Source organism: Tyto alba, unplaced genomic scaffold (assembly GCF_018691265.1).
Source record: "Tyto alba isolate M040663 unplaced genomic scaffold, T.alba_DEE_v4.0 Super-Scaffold_39, whole genome shotgun sequence".
Classification (NCBI taxonomy): domain Eukaryota; kingdom Metazoa; phylum Chordata; class Aves; order Strigiformes; family Tytonidae; genus Tyto; species Tyto alba.
The window spans coordinates 6,682,714-6,704,150 of NW_024881314.1; the positions used below are offsets into that span (position 1 = coordinate 6,682,714).

At 35.6% G+C, this 21,437-nt stretch overlaps 1 protein-coding gene across 11 annotated transcripts in view; it reads left to right on the top strand.

Annotated features, from left to right (window-relative positions):
* Window positions 1–21,437, top strand: part of MBTD1 (mbt domain containing 1) — a 39,064-nt gene that overhangs the window by 5,315 nt on the left and 12,312 nt on the right. For 6 of the 11 annotated variants that reach the window (XR_004408508.2, XR_006166289.1, XM_033002250.2 and 3 more), the window contains 14 exons: window positions 2,830–3,031; window positions 4,167–4,306; window positions 5,113–5,227; window positions 5,321–5,406; window positions 10,921–11,038; window positions 11,713–11,847; window positions 12,320–12,408; window positions 13,749–13,983; window positions 15,287–15,342; window positions 15,613–15,717; window positions 16,559–16,706; window positions 19,228–19,310; window positions 19,638–19,872; window positions 20,498–20,575. Coding sequence is in view for 9 of the 11 variants with exons in the window: in XM_033002250.2 (XP_032858141.1) it covers window positions 2,830–3,031; window positions 4,167–4,306; window positions 5,113–5,227; window positions 5,321–5,406; window positions 10,921–11,038; window positions 11,713–11,847; window positions 12,320–12,408; window positions 13,749–13,983; window positions 15,287–15,342; window positions 15,613–15,717; window positions 16,559–16,706; window positions 19,228–19,310; window positions 19,638–19,872; window positions 20,498–20,575 (1,825 nt within the window). In the remaining 2 variants the exon portion in view is untranslated. The remainder of the gene's footprint in view (window positions 1–2,829; window positions 3,032–4,166; window positions 4,307–5,112; window positions 5,228–5,320; window positions 5,407–10,920; window positions 11,039–11,712; window positions 11,848–12,319; window positions 12,409–13,748; window positions 13,984–15,286; window positions 15,343–15,612; window positions 15,718–16,558; window positions 16,707–19,227; window positions 19,311–19,637; window positions 19,873–20,497; window positions 20,576–21,437) is intronic. The other 5 variants (XM_033002254.2, XM_033002256.2, XM_042802623.1 and 2 more) reach the window with 4 other exon arrangements.

Here is a 21,437-nt window from a genome sequence, read left to right on the forward strand (position 1 = left end):
TATGAGACTTGTTTTGACAGGATAGCTAAACTCAACAAACTTGACGATTACTACTTAGGAACTCATATAATGCTGAAGGGAGCCCAGTTTCCTATATAGAAAACATTTTCACTTTTTCTCATCTGTGGATATTTTGGCAAAGAGTGCTTGGCAGTAATATGGAGATTCTAAATATATGTGATGCAAAAGAACAACAACAACAAAAAATGAGCCAACTGTGCTATTGTGGTATCTGCAATTGTAATCTTGCACCATGCTACAGCTTGCCTAGAGCAGCCTGTCTTCCCTTCTGTGCCACTGGTCCTTCATCTTGCCTCCAGCTTCCCATTTCTTCTTTCCCCTTCCCTTGCAGTGGGAGCAGTGCTGGCTGTAAAGTTTCTCTACTGTAGCACTGGGAGTTGGAGGGACTGGGAATGGGCTGCATGTCTTCCTTTTGAGCTCCTACAGCATTTCAGACCTGTGCCAGCAATGTACTGGGAAGAGGAGAGCTGCAGCATGGGCCCAGAGTTCTTCCAGTCTGGAATGGAACAAGGATGTTCTGAGACTGACTCCCTTGTCCTGCAGCCTCTACTGAAGGGTTGAAGTCTGCCTTTACATGGGATGAGGCCATAATCTCTCAGTGAAATCAGATCTGCTGGTTTAATGGAGGATGAGTGAATGAGAAAGGAGATCCAGCCCATGGGCTCTGAAACACCACTAGTATCTATCCATAATATTAGAAGGCATCATGGTGTTCTGGTATTATTGTTATGAATGGTTAATATGGTATTACATTTTATTTCTTAGCAGACACTGCAGTCCCGGAGGGTTAAATATTGAGACATTAAGGAGTTCATGAAATCTTGAGGAAGATGACTAGTCTTCATGTTCTGATCTGTAAATTACTGGCACTGTTGGTAGAACACTGTATCCATAGCAACGTTGTGCTCAACTTCTGCCTTAATCCACGCACATGTGCACACACAAACAAATAACTTGTCTTGCATCTTGTTGGCTAATTGCATCAGTAGCAGTGCACAGGTAGGACTTGTTACCAGGGCAGGTCAGGACTAGGTTTTCTTCTGCTGTTGCTCAGTGTTCCCTCTAATGATTGCAACTGTTACCCTAGCGACTTCAGGCAGATGTTGGTTCCTTCAAGGAGTTGTCGAGTTATGCCCTACTGAAAGTTTTGTTTGGTTTTAATATAATTTTGAATTGTTGGCTGAGGAATATGTGCATAATTAACCTTACACTGACTTCTTTTTGTTGTTTTGTTTCAGAGCTGCTTTAAGTGTTTTAAATTTGTTTACTTTATGCATAACCTTTTGTGCTTACTGGTTTGTTTTGGTTTGTTTGTTTTTTGTTTTTTTTTTGTTTTTTTTTTAATTGGATGCTAGGATTGGGTCAGTGTGGAAATCAGTTTTCCCTTTTAACTTTGAGGAAATCCTTCCATAACAGGATTTAGTCAGATTGCAAAGGAGAATAGAGGCTATTATAATAAAGGGATAGCAGGGCAGAAAAAGATAAGATCCAACAATAAAGATGTTCAGGCATATACTCTCTAGGAAAGGGATTTGGGGAATTACTGTGATGAAATCTTAAAGCTATGAATCCAAACGTAATTTAAGAAGGAAAAGTCCCATCACATATTATTAATTTTCTGACAACAACGACTTTTAAATAAAATTAGCTCTTGGAAGAGGAACTAGAGGCAAAGGTGTTCTTAATATTTTTTTTTTCTGTATTCTTGGCTGTACTTCATTCTCCTAAATTAGGCTTTCGTTGTAGAATTTTTCTTTATCCTCTCTATCTGTTATTTCCTTTCAAGCTTAGTAGATACTGTTAAGGATATTGGAAATATTTTGTAAATTTTAGAAGTTTTTTTAGCTCAATGGGGGCAGCTCAGGTGGCAGTAGCCTTGTTTCAGTAGAGCTGCGTAAGATATTAATAAAGTTAAAATTGTCACTATTAAAATGTATACATTGGATGTGCATCAGAAAAAAATATATCAGTTAATTGTTTATACTTCTTTAATGTCTTTGGAAATTGCTTAACTGCTGTACGTTCTTCAAAACTGTATGTTTTTATTTGGCCTCAGATTTTTGCTTACAGGAAAACTCTATTATGTAACAAGTTTCTGTATATGACAGTGGCAAATTAGTCACCTTTCTATCTTTTAGCATTTATACAGACCTTATTGCCATAGTAACTGAGCTCTTCATAACTGTTAATGTATTAATCTTCAGAACATCCCCGTGAGGTAGAGAGGTATTTCTGTTTCACACGTGAGAAACTGAATCACAGGGGGAAGCTGAGTGATTTATTGATAACCCCCCAAGCCAGTGAGAGCAGAGATACACTCTTGTGTATGTTCCTGTGCAATAGTGCCCTCTTGGTTGAACTGTCTTTTCTCTGCTGGCCTTCTCAAATGAATGAATTTTAGTGAAATTGGCTGCAGCCATCTGGAATGTGCTCATTTGCATATGAGATCTGTGTGGCTGTCATTATTCAGCACATCAGATTTAATGAACTCTGAAGATACCAAGAAAGATGTATGGACTGCTACTGTGTATTCTGAGTGGATTATGAGATAGGCTTTTCTTCCTTTATATCACAATACCGAAAACTGTCCAGTTTTGACTGTACCAATACTAATTTAATTGGCAATATATGGCTCATATCTCTGTGCTGATAGAGCAGTTTGTTAGTACATCTACTTCTGAAGGCTGACTTTGACCTTTGAAACTTTTTAAGCTAGACTTTGAAATATTTGCATTCAGAATGCTCTGCTATTCTCTGGGGTTTTTTTTGTTTTGTTGTTGTTTGTTTTTTTTTTTATTTTATTTTTAGACAGAACATACTTCACGAGCAGAAAGGAAAAGACGTGATTCATTCGGGATGTTTGACGGTTATGATAGTTGTAGTGAGGACACCAGCAGCAGCTCCAGTTCAGATGAGAGTGAAGAGGAGGTTGCTCCTTTGCCGTCCAGTCTCCCAATTATAAAGAACAATGGACAGGTCTATACTTATCCAGATGGCAAATCTGGCATGGGTGAGTATGTGGTGCATGAGTACAAAGAGTTTAATATTTATTGGTTTTAGCCTGTGGTATGAGTTGTGAGGGTCCAGTCCCAAATGTTGGTCCCAATTGAAAAGGGACCAGAACTGCTGGAAAGTTAATGTTAATTAATTCTGGGATGGGGGAATTGTTTGGTTTTTGTTGAACTGAAATAAAATAAATTTTGAATCCTGCTGTCAGGAAATAAATAGTATGGGAACATCTGCCCTCCCATCACATGGATGTTGTGTATATATGCACATGCATGTATATGTTCTCATGTACATTATTTTTAATCTTTGAGGTTTGAGGAAAATGTCAGTGTGTTCTCTCTCTGCTTGGGCATATATTTTCTCTACTCTTTGTTATATATACAATATTGAAATGTGTTTCTTCCTGTACTAGGAAAGCTTCATTACTGCTACTGTATAAAGTCTGTTAGTATATACCTGTTACTAACTACTGGCTGTAAGCTAGAATGTACTGGGAAAAAAAATTTAAAAGGGAAGATGGCTTTTATCATCAGAGAAGAAATACCTTAGCCAAAATCATCAGTGATTAGAGGAGCTCTCTCTGGGTTCAATCTTGGTATTGTCTCATTGGCATAAGTTGGTCACCAACTCTTTCCAATCATGTAACAACTCAGTGAGTGATGCTGTCAACCTCTGAAGCATATGATTCCAGCTACAAGAGAATATTGGTGGGCTGAGGTACTTCGGGTATACTAATTTATGATTCACCAAAAAGATCTGGCTTTATTTCAGGTCGGAAGTACTAAATATTTAGAGGAAATCAAGATTGGCAGGCCCAGATTCAAAGCAGACATTTCCCTGAGAACCATGAAAACAGTAATTGGCTTTAGCTGATTTGACTGGGTCATCCACTTCTACCAGTGGTAAAATTAATAGGGATCAGAAAGGAGGCATCCTTTCACTACTGAGCTCGAGTCTCTTAGTGTTTCACTGACACTTGCGATGGTGTTGTTATTTTAAGTTTTTCTGTGGAATTCTCTTCAGAGTCAAACCCTAAGAAATTGTTTGTTGGTGCCACCTACAGGACCTTCTTTATGTCATCTTTGTTCTGAATTTTTACTGAGGTAAACATTTGACTTTTTCTCTCCACTCATTAGCTACATGCGAGATGTGTGGAATGGTCGGTGTCCGTGATGCTTTTTACTCTAAAACAAAACGCTTCTGCAGTGTGTCATGCTCTAGAAGCTATTCATCGAACTCCAAGAAGGCCAGCATTCTGGCCAGACTTCAGGTAGCGGTACAGACACCATTTTCTTTATATACTTACTATACTCTGTGTTTGTAAAACTTGCATGATGTTTTAAGATAAGTTTCTTAACGCATTCACATTTTCACATAAGTGATTTTGTGAGTCCAAACTCAGAATTGTATCAGTAATGAACAAATTCCTTTGATCATTACTTCTTATTGCAATTCTACTGCAGTGGTCCTTTTGCAAGACAAAAATCAGGAAAAATCTTCAGTCTACATATGTAGCAACTTGAAATTCCATTCATCTCATAGCCAAGATACTTTCTGGCTTTAGACAGCATAAAGGTTTATTTATAGTTGTTGTGTTTCGTTTTTGAGGGTTTATTTAACTATATAGATTTGCAAAATGGGTTTTGGTCAATTGACTTAAAATATTAATCATGAAGGTGTATTTGTAACGTTCAAGAAAAGAGACAGAAATGTCAAGAAATAGCATTATATCCTATTGCAAATTCATTGCAACAAATGCCAAGAAATGTCATTGGTATATATTAGATTTAAAGTTCTTCCTTTTGACCTGCTTTTAAAAGATATCTTTTTTTCAGGTAAACAACAGTGAATCTATAATGCTGTTCAAGTTGGAATACTAGTACAAAAGTCATCTTTTGGACATTCTTTGCTACTGGTTTTTAAATTTATTTAATATTACATGTAGTTTTGTGATATTTGGTCAACTTCCATTCTGTGTTCTTCTCATTTTGATTAAATGTGTCGGAAATATGCTACAGACCTATGGATATTTCCTGATGGGAGTCTGGAAAGACTTTATTTACTTAGCTTCTTTTGTTTTAGGGTAAACCTCCAACAAAGAAGGCTAAAGTTCTACAAAAACAACCCCTAGTGGCTAAATTAGCAGCATATGCTCAGTACCAAGCAACTTTACAAAACCAGGCAAAGACTAAAGCAGGTAATGGCATATGAACAGAGCTGAAACAAGTTCTTGGTAATACAAGATTTGTGGCTCATTAGCAGCTTCCTAAATAAAATAACTTTCTCTTAGCAGCTGTCCCTGTGGAAGGCTTCAGCTGGGGTAACTACATCAATAGCAATAGCTTTACAGCAGCTCCTGTTACCTGTTTTAAACACGTAAGTATTTTTCAGTATGTGCTATCCTTTTGTGTGTGTGTATGAGAGAGAGTGAGTCCATGATAATTCTTGAATTAATTATTGAAAAACATTCATATCCAAATATGTTTCATGGCCTTGGACTGTGAAACTTATGTTGTAAACTGTGTTAGTACTTTTTAGATGGGTATGTTTGTTTTTAACTGTCCTTTAAAACCGTTCTGAACACTGTTACTCTCATTATACATTCTGTCATAAATGAAGAAAAAAGTAAAAGAAGGACTCTCAAACACTTGTGATGTTATTTTTCTCATATTCAGGGTGCAAAAATCATTGAATGCAATACCAACCCAACCAGGTCATGCAATATTAGAAAAAGTTACAAAAGGCTTTTTAGATTGAGTCAGGCTTGCTTCGTTATATTGAACTGATCTTTTGGTTACATACTTGGATTTGGGATTTCTTTGTTAGTTTTCAGTCATATTCTCCCTGTCAGTCATGTAGACAGGTAGTGTAGGAATAGAGGAAAATGAAGGCTTTTTATAAATCTGAAATTAGAATTTGGGGTTTGCTTTATATTGGAGTTACAAAAATTCCAAACAAAGTCCTCAGTCATTACAGAGTGTAATTAGGGGATGAGAAGAATATTTAGCAGCAGCTGTCTTAGTGTTAAATCCCAGTCATTAGATCTTGTTTAAAATATTGTCAGTATTTTCTGTCTCAAGCAAAAAACTTTCTGACAGCAAGTGTTTGCTCAGCATACTGTTTTTTTATTTGGGAAGTTGAAGTGTTCTCTCTTTGTACAGAAGTTCTATTTTGCTCAAAATTATCTGATGAAAATTGCAATCAAAACATTTTGTTTCCTGGAAGTTGTCCATAAGGGTGGAAAGAGACATATTTTCTGTCCAGTTCTGGAATTCATGCTGAGCCCTGTCAACTCATAAATCAGTAGGAATTGAGGGCTCTTAGCAGTTGGCACTTTCTGAATAGCACCCTTTATGCTTGGAGGCCTTAGCCGTTGCCCAGAACAGAGCCTTGCATTAGTATAGCTTCGTGAATTTGTATCAAATTCCATGTGCTTAAGGAAGCATGCTTGCACTTTGCTTTCAGTTATGTGCATGCTATAATAAGTAATTTCATAAGTACATATCAAAAAGTATTGTTTGATAAGGTGGACTGTGCTATTATAAGAACAAATGCTTCGTGATGTATGGCATCCTTAATTAGGAAACAGCTATAGTAGTTAGGTCACGTGTAAATTATACTATAACATTGCATATTAAGAAGAGTTAGATCTTCCTTTCTTACTGCTTCGTTCATTAAGTTGAATGGTACACAAAATAATGTGAGTATTGTGAACAAATACAATGCTCACGTTCATATTTTACCTTGAATATTTTCACAAGCTACATGGCAACGGTTCTACTAAGCCTGAATGTTGTTTCTTTTTTGTCCCCATTTTCCTTCTATATACAAGTAAAATGCAACTCTTGCAATCTCCTTTGGAGATTTCCACTTCTTTGTGGACATAAGTTAGTGTCACAAGGGTGTGATTCGCGTTTAGTTTTACTGTAATTATTTCTTTGAACAATGTATTATTTAAACCAGTCAGAATCTGAGAACACGTTAGTGCTCTCCTGTTAGATTCTTTTCTCTCTTCCCCACTCTCTGTTGATAACTAAAGGAAGTGATACTCTCTTTGTATGTCTGGAATGATTATTGCTATATTTTCCATGTACTATATTGCTTTGATTTGTAAAAGTTTGTATTAGCTGATGTTTGCTTACCATCCATACTATGGATTCGATGCATGTGTATGCCTGTGAGATTGAGTATCTAAAGCTTATTGTGTTCAAAACAGGAGTTTTGAATTGACAGTAAAAGCATGACGCATCTACCCTTAAATTTGTTATTAAATAGAATATGTATCTGGTTGTACCACGTGTATCTGTATGGATATTTGATAAGGTATACTGGGATCAATATGAAAGAAAATGTAAGGGAATTGTAAGATGCAGGATTTAGCTTATGTTTTTAATGACCTGGCATATGTCAGTATTTCAGGTCTAATCTAAATTTCCCACATAATTATTTTTTATTTCCTCTTCAATTTAAAACAGTTCCATTTTAGATATACAACGTTTAATTGCTGAAGTTCTGTTTCTCTGTATGAGAAGAATTAATTTTCAAGTCTTTTGATGCCTTTAATGTGGCTTTTGTACTTCCCTGCTACCTTCATTCCAGACTTCAGTGTTGAGTAACACTAAAGAAATTCACTAGCGATAATACAACTATGCCCACTTCATAGTTCAGTACACAAGTAGAGAAGCTGCTTTGGTTTATGGCATATAGACAGCCTGTGATAAAGCCAGAATTACAGTCTGTGCACGTTAACATGATTTTTCAAGAAAAAAAAGCTCCAATCAGACACACAGCAGTGTAGCTGATGCAAGAATAAAAAATTTAGTGTTTTTAATATTGTGTTATAGTTTAGTAATGTATAATGTGCTCATTGCTAACCTACATCTCAATTTCATTTCCTTGTAAACAGTTTTTACTTTTTTTCTGTATTTGCTTTTATTAGCTCAAATGATTCCTAGAAATGAAAGCAATTACAGTGCTTTGAGTCATTTGTCAGTACTAACTATTAATAGTAATTGTTCTTTTCCACTTTGTTGCTAGTGAGATGCACATTTCCTGAAGTTAAGAGTTTTTGAGTTTTTCTTCCGGTAGAATTTTATTCTGAGCTGAAATACTTCCATTCTGTTGATTTCTTCTGTTACTAAAATAGTTTGCTCTGAGGGAGCATTCCCAGGATTTTACACGAGGTGGCAGTGCTTTGCTTTGAAAGTTGTACTTTAGGCGGTTTGTCACATTGTCTTCCCTGGCGTTACCTGTTGTGGCGGTACTGTTCACACACAAGGTTTCAGCATACTATCCTTACGCTTCAGAAATTCCTAGCATCACTTCGCCATTAGAATCCCAATTCACATTTCAAGTAGGAAACCACGGCAATGTCAGTGTCACCCAAAATCTTTAGAAACCCTGAGAGTTTTAGGAGCTGTGAGCACCATGAACTCATATAACCCATGAGATCTTTGTTCAGCTAGGCGTGTGGGGTTACTTAGCCTTTAGGTGCTGCTGTCAAACAGGACCTTCCTGATTGCAACTTACCTTGCAGAGAAGGCAGCTGCTGCTCACAGATAAGCCCTCCCAAGTCATCTCCTGGAGCAGAAAGCCATGAACCAGATCTTCCTGGTTTGGGAGTGATGTGAAGTGGATTTCTCCATCATGAGTCTGAAAGGTAAATTTGTTCTTAGCTGTAAATTATGGTTCTGCTAGTTTGCACTATGCCAATCCAGACTTCAGAGTTACCCTTCCAGCCAGCAGATGAATAAGATCTAACACTTACATAGTGCTTTGAGATTTTCAAAGCACTGTGCAAACATTGATTAATCAGATAGAGAAGATGTGAAGGAGGATGGCTGTTATAGCCCTGGTTTATCCAGTCTTCCTCCCTTAAGAATATTCATAATGACTGAAAAGGAAAAGATGGTGCAGTATACCAGGTATATTGTAAACCATCACTTCAGGACAGTCATGTTATCTGGCATATCCGTAGTGATGCTACACAGGATGGCTTCCTTCTAAAGCCATATGGATTGGTGTAGGAGAACTAGCAGAACCAATATTTTTGCAGACAAGGACAAATTTAACTTTCTGCTATTTCCCTCTATACCAATCCACATTCCAGAAACAAAAATGTGACATTTCCATTACTGGAGAAGTGTTTCGATATAATTTTCTCTCTGAAACAACTGAATAAATAAGCAGACAGTAAAATGTATGTCAATTAAGTGCAGCTGGATTATGAAATTATTCAGCACTGCTATTTTTGATTGTTTGGCCTCATCTGTATCTCTATACAAGGCAACAAGATTTATTAAAAATACACAGTTTGAAAAGTTTATTTCCCCAATTCAATTCAAAAAGCTACACATGTCAATTTAGAGATGCTAGTGAATATGTAATAGGACTTGATTAAGAAGCTGTATCTGCATATTTTGTCAGTGAAAATAAGTCATCATCCTTCAAGTTGTTTCTCTTTGTCTGCCAAATGGCAGAATAGAACTCTGCTGTCTAGGCTGGTGTAGATGGGACATAGCAGAACATGAAGAGACCACGCTTCAAGAATAAGAAACTGGTGTAATTGCACTACCGTATTTCTCTTTTAATAGTTAAAACTAGTTTTAAGTTTTCCATGCCTACCCTCAAATATTTCAGTCACTGAAGGATATCCCTTTTTAAGAGAAGTTTAGCTTTTAGTGCTGCTACTTGGCTATTGCTGATTGCCAGCAAAATTCCACTGTTGTGATTTCCAGTCATTCAGGATTAATCCAGATTTCTTCACTTGTGGCTTTTGGCCAAAATTCTGTGAAGCTGGAGGCTACTTCTGTTGAGTGGTTAAGTTCTCCGTGTTTGCAAAGAGCAAATGAGATGCAGCCTTAGAATACTGTCTGCTCCCTACAGTACAGTACCAGAGGATCCCTTCACTTATCCTTGTGGTAGCTAGATATTCTCTGAACTGATGAGCATTTATTTTTCTCAGAACACCTTAGAACTGGTATTACTATTGTTCTAAAATACCCCAAGTCAGAATCTTTCCCTTCTTGGTGATCTCAAGTTTGATGTAGCCTGAGGTATTTTCTATTTTGTTACCAATATAACTTGAGCTGAATAATTTTTAAGATTTTAGATTCTTCAGCACTGTGCTTTTCTGATATCTCTGAAATACCATCTTTGACTGTCTTTTCATGGTGCTCTGTTCAACAAAGTGTTCTTCTTGAGATAGCAAACCAAATGTAATTTTTACCTCCGATTTCCACAAATCCTTAGTAGTTCATCAAGCTGGTATTTCTTTTTGTTACTAATATATTAGTCTATGTCTTCAGGACAGTGAGTGAGGAATCCAGCTGTGCATTTTCTTTTGTCATTCATTAAAAAGGTGCCACTCAGCCTTCTATTTTTCCTGCTTGCTTGATGGAATGATCACTTGCAGGTGATATGAAAGCCTGTTCCTCAGAGAGGGTGAGAAACAGTGGGTGATAAACCCCACCATAAAAATCATCAGAATAGATTCAAGAAATAACTTTTAGGCAGTTTTCCAGGAACATTTGTGATGTACAGAATGTAAAGATTTTGATGTCTGTGGTACAAGTATGAATTTGAAGTACCATAATTTTCTTGCAAGAAGTGCAGAGGAATTCCATCATTCTCACTAAATTTTAAATTTGGAATCCTATAATTTTTGCAGGAAATACACAGTAATAATTATACAATTGCAATATTATACATAAGCTTCAAATGAAAACCAAGCTAGGTTTTCATACAAAGAGTTTTCTAAACATATGCTTATGTCTTATATATATTGGTTGTTTTGTCTTCTTAAGTTGCTTGCAAAATACTACTGTAACAAAAAGTAATCATTTTAATGTGGTGAACTGGTGACATTTACCCCCCTACCTTAAATGATAGGCACCTATGGGGACATGCTGGGGTGATATCTCAGAAGGAGTGCGAGTGGAGGTTCCAAACACTGACTGCAGCCTACCTACCAAAGTCTTCTGGATAGCGGGGATTATAAAGTTAGCAGGTAAAAATATTTTAGTTGAAATTATTAAAATAATCAAAATAACTGTGTGAAGGGAGCTAAGAATTCAGTCAACAGTTACCTGGTTACTATAATGTTAACACTGGTTAGATGGTCAGAGCGTTGTCAATAGGTTATATGTTTTAGCACTATCACTGTGTTGTACTATTTAACAGTTGGCTTCAGTGATGCTTGAGAATGCCTGGCTTTTTGGGGTTTTTGTTTTTTATATTGTCTCTAAGTACGGTAAGAGCACTGCAGAATGAGGAGATAGGAAATTACTAAATAGCTACCAAGAAGGCCTCATTATACAAATCACTCTGTTGTTAAAAGCCAAAAATTCAAGGTCATGCTAAGGTCAAGCAAAGATATGAAAAAGCTGATGCTGTGGGTAGTTAATTTTGTCCTCCTACATATAAATTCTAAAGGTTTAAGGTTCAAGGATTTTAATTTTGATGAAAATTTTACTTACATGACAGCAACTGCACATTTATCACAGTAATCCCTTCTGTGCATTAATGACATGCAGAAATGTGCTGTAAGAATAACGTTCTATAAAAGTTACTGTCTAGAAAACCCAATGTAATATACATTATGATTGGTAAAGAAATATTAATACGTATTTCATAATATTGTTTAATTTCTGTCTTTTTTTAAATTGAATTGCTTTATTTCAGGCTACAATGCTTTGCTAAGATACGAAGGCTTTGAAAACGATTCAAGTCTTGACTTCTGGTGCAACGTTTGTGGGTCTGACATCCACCCAGTTGGTTGGTGTGCAACCAGTGGGAAGCCCCTGGTCCCTCCACGAAGTATGTAAATAGTAGCCTTAGTGATTGACAGAAAAGTCTTTATTAAACTACATTTGCTCATAGTCCAGATATCACAGTATTTTTTTACCGTAGCAACTCTTTCAAGTTATGACTAAATCATTTTAACTTTTGGAAAAATAAGGACTTGACTGATGCTGAAAGTGGTTCTTGGAGTAGCCCATCTGATGTGACTTAAAGTTTTTAAGATCAAGGTGGAAGCGGTTAGCTAATCAGTGATGTGAACATGCACTGATTTTATTAATATTTTGTTATTAAATCCTTTGCCCTGACATACCCATAAACATAATCTTGGGTAGCATTCATTCTCTAAAGAGGTTTTTGTCATTATTGTCATCCAGGCTTTTTAACAGTCATCTGGGATCTCTTCTTTACATATTCCAGACTCTAATATTGTCTCTAACGGACACAATTAAAAATCAGTGGCTTATTTTTTCCCCTTCATTTGCAACAGCCATCCAACACAAATACACAAACTGGAAAGCTTTTCTAGTGAAACGACTTACTGGTGCCAAAACACTTCCTCCTGACTTTTCTCAGAAGGTAAGGCTGATGCAATATCAATGATGTACTATAAACAGAACTGCAGCACAATGTGAAGAACTGAAGTATTTTACAATGGCACATTAGCTCCTTTTATAGTGAAGATGGTACAGTAGTTTTTTCCCTTACATACAGTTTTCCTTAGAATCACTATTCTCCATTTATGTCCACACTTGTCAGTATGTGTTTGGAAAACTGTTTCCTCTAGTAAAAAGTAATTTTATGTAAAATCTAGTTAGTCAATTCTAAAATACCCCAATTAAAAAAAAAAAAGTGCTAATAAGCTACCCTGTGATATGTAAGAAAAATTAAAACTGATTTTTCTAATTCAGGAATTATTTTTATTATGCACTATTTCAAGAAACTGAACAAAATGTATTAGTGCAGCACATACCTAGATGCGATAAAGTACATACTTTTAAATGTTACTATTTTTCATCTGCTCTGGAGTAGATTTTTTTTTTTTGACATCTTTAAGTCATGTCTGTAGGTGTGGCAGCTGCCTGTATAGCTTACAAATATTGTGAGATGGTACGTAGCTTTTAGTAGGAATATGAAACTTATTTGTTGTCTTATACTACATCAAATACTTAAAAACAAACAAACAAAAAAACAAAAACGAAAACAAACCACACAGAAAAACCCCACCTTTCTGCAATTGTTTACTTCTAATTTAAAATTGGTTCAGTTGGAAGGCAAATTAAATTGGCAAGATCTCAACACTTTGGGGAGTTCATAATAGAAATAGCAAGTGACAGATAATGATTTTTAAACAGGCTGTATTTCACAAGGCAGATTAACATCTATTTCCATTATCTTCCTTTCTTTTTATATGATAAAGAAATATGTTTGAGTGGCCAGCTTCAATTATGTTGAAGGTTTGTTTTCTATGCCTTTTATTATAAAGTATTTTAAACCTACTTTTAAAGTGCTATATTTTGAGTGGATGACCAAGCAAAAAAAAAAAAATTTATGTTTTTTTTTGTTAAAATAGTTTCTCATGGTAATTTTATCCATGAATAAACTCATTTCATTTTATCCAACTGAACAAACTTTCATTAAGTCAGTGGAAAATTCCTTTGACCTATATGACAATTGTATTAGGGACTGTACTTGATACAATTAAAGCACTGTAGGTTCTATTCTACTTAGCTTTCTGAAACATTTAATTTTTTCCCACGGACAGTGAAATAGAAATAATTTGTGTTATTTTTTCAGGTTGATTAACAAGTATTTGAATTAAATGAAAAGTGCAGTTATACCATGTTTTAAAGCAGAAGACAGATGGCTAAGGAAAATCAGTATATTTTTACAGAAGTGTTGTTTTCTGTTACTTTAAGGTGTCTGAGAGTATGCAGTATCCATTCAAAACCTGCATGAGAGTAGAAGTTGTTGACAAAACACACCTTTGTCGAACAAGGGTAGCAGTTGTAGAAAGTGTCATTGGGGGACGGTTAAGATTGGTGTATGAAGAAAGTGAAGACAAAACTGATGACTTCTGGTGCCATATGTACAGTCCACTCATTCATCATATTGGCTGGTCTCGAAGCATAGGACACAGATTCAAAAGATCTGGTAAGCTTGTTGTGTTTTAGAGGTGGTTTGGTGGGCCATATTGGCTTGGAGAAGTCTGACTCAAGCAGTACTGTCACTTTATACAACGAATAAAATTAGCCTGAATAATGATCTTTACGAATTCATACAATGCAGCCCAAGGGCTTTACCAGTTACATAACATTCGGGAGTTGCAGTTAAAAGTATTATTAGTCTATTTTGCAGCAGTGGAAAACACAAAGTAAATTTTAGGTTGATTTCCAGTATATCGATATCTAGAAAGATGCAGTGATAAACAGTTGTTAACTGTCTAGGCAGGAAAACCTTGAACTGCAATATTCCAGCACAATAAACCTAATGTTTTCATGCTGATACCTGGAGTTACACAGTCCTGCTCCACAAACTCCGAGTTTCTTCATGTTTGTCTCTTGTACAATACAACATGGACAAGTATGCTATTTGATACTGATTTTTGTTGTTGTTTTTATTTGCAAGTTCAAGGACCATCTAGTATTTTTATATTGTAAGATTTACATATTTTAGAGGGCATTAGGAGGTGGGCAGGGAAGGTGAAGTGACAAACTAATAGATGGTGTACAGTTAAGGCCCTTGTTATCTAAAATACAGAAATAGTTGTAACTTGAAATATTTAAAATTTCTAAGCAAAAGAAGTCTGGGTTTAATATTTCTCTGCTCCACTGAGCCCGTATCCTTTGCCGGAAACAGAATTTCTGTAAAACATTCCACAAAGCTTCACTTCAGGAAAACCTTCAGTTTCCCTAGTGTCTAAACTTTCACTGAAACCATTTATAAATAAGAGGAGTTAGAGAAATCAACGGTGCTACTTCCCAGAAATAATGTCTCTAACAGAGTTTCAGGGATTCCTCTTGGAAAGTAGTATTCAACAGTTGGCTAAAACCAGCTATATATATGTATACGTATTTACAGTGATTATGTATAATTATATAAAAAACATATAATTATTTGTCATAACACAATGCAAAGTAGTTTACTTGCCAAATTTTTGCAAAAGCTTCTATGTATATTTGTATTGATTTTGTGACATAATCCAGTGGGCTTGTAAATACTAGGGATTTTTTTTTTTTCCATAAATGAGATTGTGTTAGAGAGAGGGGTATTTCAGGTAGAAGTCAATAAGGAAGATAGATGGATTATGTCCTCCAGATTCCTGTGGTAGTCTTCTTATAAACTGTGGGCCTCCAACACTTAATGATTCCATTGTATTAATTAACATATTCAAAAAAATATACTGTCTGCTTTATTAATAAAACTTCTGAATAATATGTACTATTATTTCCTGCAGATATTACAAAGAAACAGGATGGGCATTTTGATGCACCCCCACATTTATTTATGAAGGTGAGTTTGCTAGCAAGAACACTGTTTCCTCAGAGTTGATTGAGGACCTTTAGTTCCTGGTGTGTGCAACACAGACCTGAAATTCTACTTAAGTCCTGGAAATATGCCCAATATAAGCATTACTTTTTTTATTCAAGCACTTGCCTAAAATGGCCTCGTTGACATAAGCAGAAGTGATAGAACAGGTATTTCCGTCTGTTGCTTTGGCAGTGTGGGGTTATCATTTGTTCCAGGCTTATTAGATTCTGGTGCTGTTCTGTGATTCTTTAGGTAAAAGAGGTTGATGCAGCTGGAGAGTGGTTTAAAGAAGGGATGAAATTGGAAGCTATAGACCCCTTAAACCTTTCGGCAATATGTGTGGCAACTATTAGAAAGGTAAGAAAACAAATGTGTATTTTGGCAAGGTAGGTGGGAATCCTTTTTCTGCTCACCTTTATTCAGGTTTAAAACAAAAAGCTCAAAACCAGAGTAAGAGCAGTTCGTTCACCCGGTGAATGTTTATGGAATATGTCCATGAATTATTTCTATACAACTGCTGTGAAAAAGAATATATTCATGTAATTTTTTTTTTTAATCAAATCTTTGGAAATTCAGCCTTGCCTTTAATTAAGATATAATATGTTTGTGAGATTAATTTGCAGGGCAATCTTCTGCTAATTATACCAGGTGTTTTTCAGCTGTTCAAAAAAGAAACTTCATCTTGCTTACTTGCAGAAGGCTATGAAGACGTTTTAAGGAAATACTTCTTCCCTAGCTTGATTGAAAGGGAACCCATCCATGTTAAATCTGTTTTAAAAAGGAAGAAGATGTAAGAAATGGCATAACCTTACCAATGAGGACTGTGGTTATGATTTTGTCTTTTTTCTTATTAATGGTGCACAGAATATTCTTGCAAACTAAAGAGTAGACTGAATTATAAAGTTTTAGAAGTAGAACTCATGTTCATGAGAAAAAAAAAAAAAAACTAGAGATCAGAAAAAGGAAACGTTCATCTCAACTTTGCAGTTAACAAAGGTACATTTGACAATAGTACACCCAGTCTTGGAGACACAGGTATGCTTTGGGGTTTTTTGTTTTGTTGTAGTTGAATGTCCTTCTAAGTGTGCTTCCATTATTATTGAGTTACTTTACACTCTTGAAACATGGCATGCTTTCTTTCTAGCCTTATCACACAGTTAAAGGTATTTAATGTGAAATTTTGTTTTTCTTTACAAAGGTTTTAGCAGATGGCTATCTTATGATTGGGATTGATGGCTCAGAAGCAGCAGATGGGTCTGATTGGTTTTGTTACCATGCCACTTCCCCTTCTATTTTCCCTGTTGGTTTCTGTGAAATTAACATGATTGAACTAACTCCACCCAGAGGTACATATAGCATTCTGACCACATTTTATTTTGAATATTTTTCAGTGATATTGTATGTGCCATATGCTTTGTTTCTTAACTCAGGCTACAAAATTCATACCACTTTCTAGGACTTTCTCAAGTCTGAAACAAAACAGCATAACTTCAAAGTAATTTAAAACAGGGATAACAAACTTTTCATTTAGAAAAAGTCCAACTGAGCATCTGATTGATTCTCTGGCTAAAACAATTTGCTTTTGCTATCAGAAATTGAGGATAGCCACTAGTTGAATAGCGTGTCCATTAAGTGAATGGGAAGTATGCTAGTCACTAAGAGGACTGATCGGAATGTGTCATGGTTTGGGAAGTCCTGTCCACCAAAAGGATTAACGAACATTGTAAAGAATCTCAACCTTAGGATAATTCACAACAATACCGGTTAATTTTTTGAAGAATATGCACAAATTTGTGTTTTGAGGAAGCAGCCATTAGAGCTGCATGCTGTATAATCCCTTCTGTGAGAAAAAGCTGTCTGTCCACTAGCATGTATGCTGACAGGAGACTGTATTGCTTTCATTTTCACATTTTATTGTCTTGGTTTAGCAATTTAAAAAGAGGATTGTAACTAGCTGCGTAACAGCAGATAATAATGGTTTTCTGTGGATTTTTTTTCTCCATTCTTATTCTTGCAGGCTTCTACTTGTATTTATTGAATTATTTTTCTAGGTAATAACTACAAAGACAGTGTAATGCAACGCGAAGAAAATAATTTCATATCATTTTCATTATTGCACACTAATGAATCTGTCTTCTTTGAGTATGCGGAAAATGCAGTTGAACAGATTTACTATTTTTCAGTCAGCTCATTTATTGAATTTATTGCCTAGAAATTTATGGGCATAATTACCCCTCAGAAATGTGTAGTGCAAGAGTCTCTTGCAATAGGAAAAGATTTTGTGGGAGGAAAAACCATGCATATCAATACACATTGAATTTAGAAATAAATACATTAAATTGACGATACAGAATAGGGAAAAAAAATTCTATGGTGAAACTTTTCCTCTTTACTCTTCAAACAATAATTACACAATAGTATGTGGATTTTTTTGTTGACATTTATTGTACTTCTGTTATATCATAACAACCTTATTCTTTATCTACGTGTACACTTCCCCTTTTATTGCAGTTATCCATAACAGTCCTGTATGATCCACTGAGAGTTGATTCTAAGTCACACATGCAATAATATAAAAGTCATTTGAAAGAGGAATTGAGAAGTAAATTACAGAACATGATGCACATAAACATATTTAATAGGATAAAAGTGATCAAAGCTTCTTAGCTCTTATGAGAGGTGTATTTTGCTTTCCAAATTGTGGGCTTCAAAATGGAAAGTTTCTTAATTCTGACTACTCTTAGCAAGAACCATGTGCACACAGCTCTAGTGGGTGCATAGTGAGAAGTTAATTAAAGGACTTGCCTACAAATATATTGGTTTATCCGGAGGAACTGTGCATTAGGAAAAGCATTGATACACAGATTTGATACTTTATTACTCTAAATAATTCTTAGCTATCCAGCTACAGCTGTTCATGCAGGTATTGCGTACCCAACATGATTACTCTTTTCCAAAGTTCATTTAGCAATGTGGATAACTGAGTTGCTATGAAATCACTGTATTTCATGTTTACAAGTTCATTCCTTCCAAACATCTTAATCTCTTGCTGAAATCAGTAGATGAACATCCTTAGACATTTCAAAGAATGAAATTGCCTTTTGGCCTATGAATGTTAGCTGCCTGATGAGTCTGGCCCTGCAGTGCTGAGCTGTGGCTCAGTGGGAGCTCTCTACCCCTCCAGACGAGATCCAGCTGTTTCCCACAGCTCCCCATGCTGCGCCCACTGTGCTGCAATCTTTTCAGTTTATCCAACACTGCATAATATTACAAAGAAATCTTTCATAGTCCTGATTTTTTTATGCATATTCAGTAGATGAACAAAAGCTAAATATATTTCAGTGACTTTTTTCTTCCCTCTATAATAGCTTTTTTAATTGGAAAAATAAAAATCCTGTTATCTTCCGTATTATTGCTATTTTTAGTCTTATTTAGGTTTTAAAATATCCATGCTTGTTTTTACCACTCTGTTCCTAATAATTCAGTTGTTTCAATAGTGGAGCTCTTTCCCCACAGGAAAGACACTGGATGTGCTTAATCTGTTCTGGGTTGTTTGTGTGGGGTGTTGTAGAGATAAAGGATCTACATGGACAGAAAGCTTCAAGGATGAATGATTAATCTTAACATTCAATGATACTTTCTATATTACCCAGAGGTTCATTCTTCTTGTTTGTTGCAAATGAGCAACATCCAGGTGACTGTCTTGTCCCTTAGACCAAAGCTCAGAGAGTGGAAGTTTTTGATGTTAATGTTTTGCTTCTTTGTTGTCTTTTTAGCCATTACACAGTGCCAGTATACTATTTTTGTTGTTGTTGTCATGCATGAAGTTTGCAGTTGATGTATGAAAATGTTATTTAAAATTCACAGGTTATGCAAAACTCCCTTTTAAATGGTTTGACTACCTCAGGGAAACTGACTCAATAGCCGCACCTGTAAAGCTCTTCAATAAGGTAATAAACATTATACATGTGTGTTTAAACTGTAATTAGTATTTTATTTAAATTTTTGTCTGTATGGCCCATGGGATTGACTTCATTAAATACAATTGTGAAAAAGTAAGACAACAGAGACTTTAAGAAATAAGAACCAATTGAGTATTAAGCTTGATTATTTCTGACATGTTAAATAAATACAGGGGTACCTTAAACTTCATAAATTATACTTGGCTATTTCCTACATTAAGTTGGCAGAAATACTCATTTCAACCCTGTGCTTAAACCATCTTAATTAACATGTTTGCTTAATGATGTTTGCCTTGTTTGTATTTGCTTTTCCAGGAAGTTCCAAACCATGGGTTTCATGTTGGAATGAAACTGGAGGCTGTTGATCTGATGGAACCTCGACTGGTATGTGTGGCCACAGTAACTCGCATTATCCACCGTCTTTTGAGGATACACTTTGATGGGTGGGAAGATGAGTATGATCAGTGGGTGGATTGCGAGTCCCCAGACCTCTATCCAGTGGGATGGTGTCAGCTAACTGGATATCAACTACAGCCTCCAGCGCCACAGTGTAAGTTCTGTCTTGTAAATAATATAACAGTTGCTTACGGGTCCTTGTTCATGGCTGATGATTTTCCTGGCTTCAACCTTTTCAAGTTAAGTTACCAGGCATAACAAAAATAGAACAAATTTTTGCAAATGCTTAGAAGTACAGAGTTCTAATCTCTTCCACCTTTTAAAGTACTTTTTAGTGTTTCTGTGGCTAATTACTGTTTTTTAATGCCAGAAGGTGCTTATTTGATCTCGGGAAAAAGCCTGTTACTTGTTAGTTTTGGATAATACCACTGAGAATTTAAGGTTGCAAATACATATATATACTTGTCAAATTTGAGGGAACTCAGCATGTACAGAGGTATTGATGTGAGAAGGCTCTATTTTTAGTGCATCAAGAGTTGTCCTGTCAGGTCATTTTATACAATAACTGATAACTGTATTTCAAGAACTGTTAGTTGTTCAATGGGAAAGTAATAGTAATTACTGCTAGTAGTTTAATGATGGGCTTTTCCTGCAACAAAGGTATTCTCTCTTTGTTTACATACTAAGGAGAAATCCTGTAACTGTAGCAGCTTTGACACATTCTGAAGTGTTTTTCCAAAACAGTAAAATTTAATTTTGAATTCTTAATTTTTTTGCAGCATCAAGAGATAGCCAGTCAAGTTCATCAAAACAGAAGAAAAAAGCTAAATCACAACAGTACAAAGGACATAAGAAAAGTGGGTGACAAAGTAGTGTTTGCCCTTTTCCTGTTGTTTAAGAAGTTTGTGTTCTCCCTCTAAGTCCCTATTCTGTTTGGAAATGCTTGTGTGTAAACAGGTGTTACACTTAAAGGTGCAGTATGCCATAAAAGGAACTTTTCCCATTGAGAATAACCATTTTTTATAACACACAACAGGGTTGATGTTGCTCATAATAGACTATATGAGTTGTAGGTGGACAACTGTTACAATATTTTTGGTATTAACACATCATTTTAGTTAAATAATACATTGACTGTGTAGCTATACTGCCTTATACAAAATACTCAGGTATCCATTAACACAATTTTAATTCCGCTCTTTAACACAGGTATAGGAATAAGAACCAAGTTACTTGGATCAGAAAGAACAAGACATAGAAAATATAAATTACCATCTAGCTGGTTTCTTTTTAAAACAAAAAAGTGACTTATTTGCCGTTTTTTTACATGAGACGTCTGTGAGAAGCTGTATGTAAAACTTTTATACGATTATTTTCAGAAATGATAAATAGTGTTGCTGCATGTGACTATTTTTGTCACAGCAAAACATAGTAATGATGTTTTTAAGAATCTGAAGTGTTCAGGTTCTTTCTGTAGTAATTGTTTCCCTCTGGATCAACTTGTCTTCAAAATTCACAACCAATTTCAATTTGCACAAATGCACATTTTGCATTCCTCCATATTTTTATTTCCATGACTCTGGTTTAAACTGAAAACCTGTTTTGTATGAGTAAAATAAAGGGAGTAGAGGCAGCCAATCATAAGAGGACCTTGTGCCTTCTTCTGTCGTTCTTCTCTGGAAATCAGATCCATCTATATTCTCTCTCATTCATACGGCA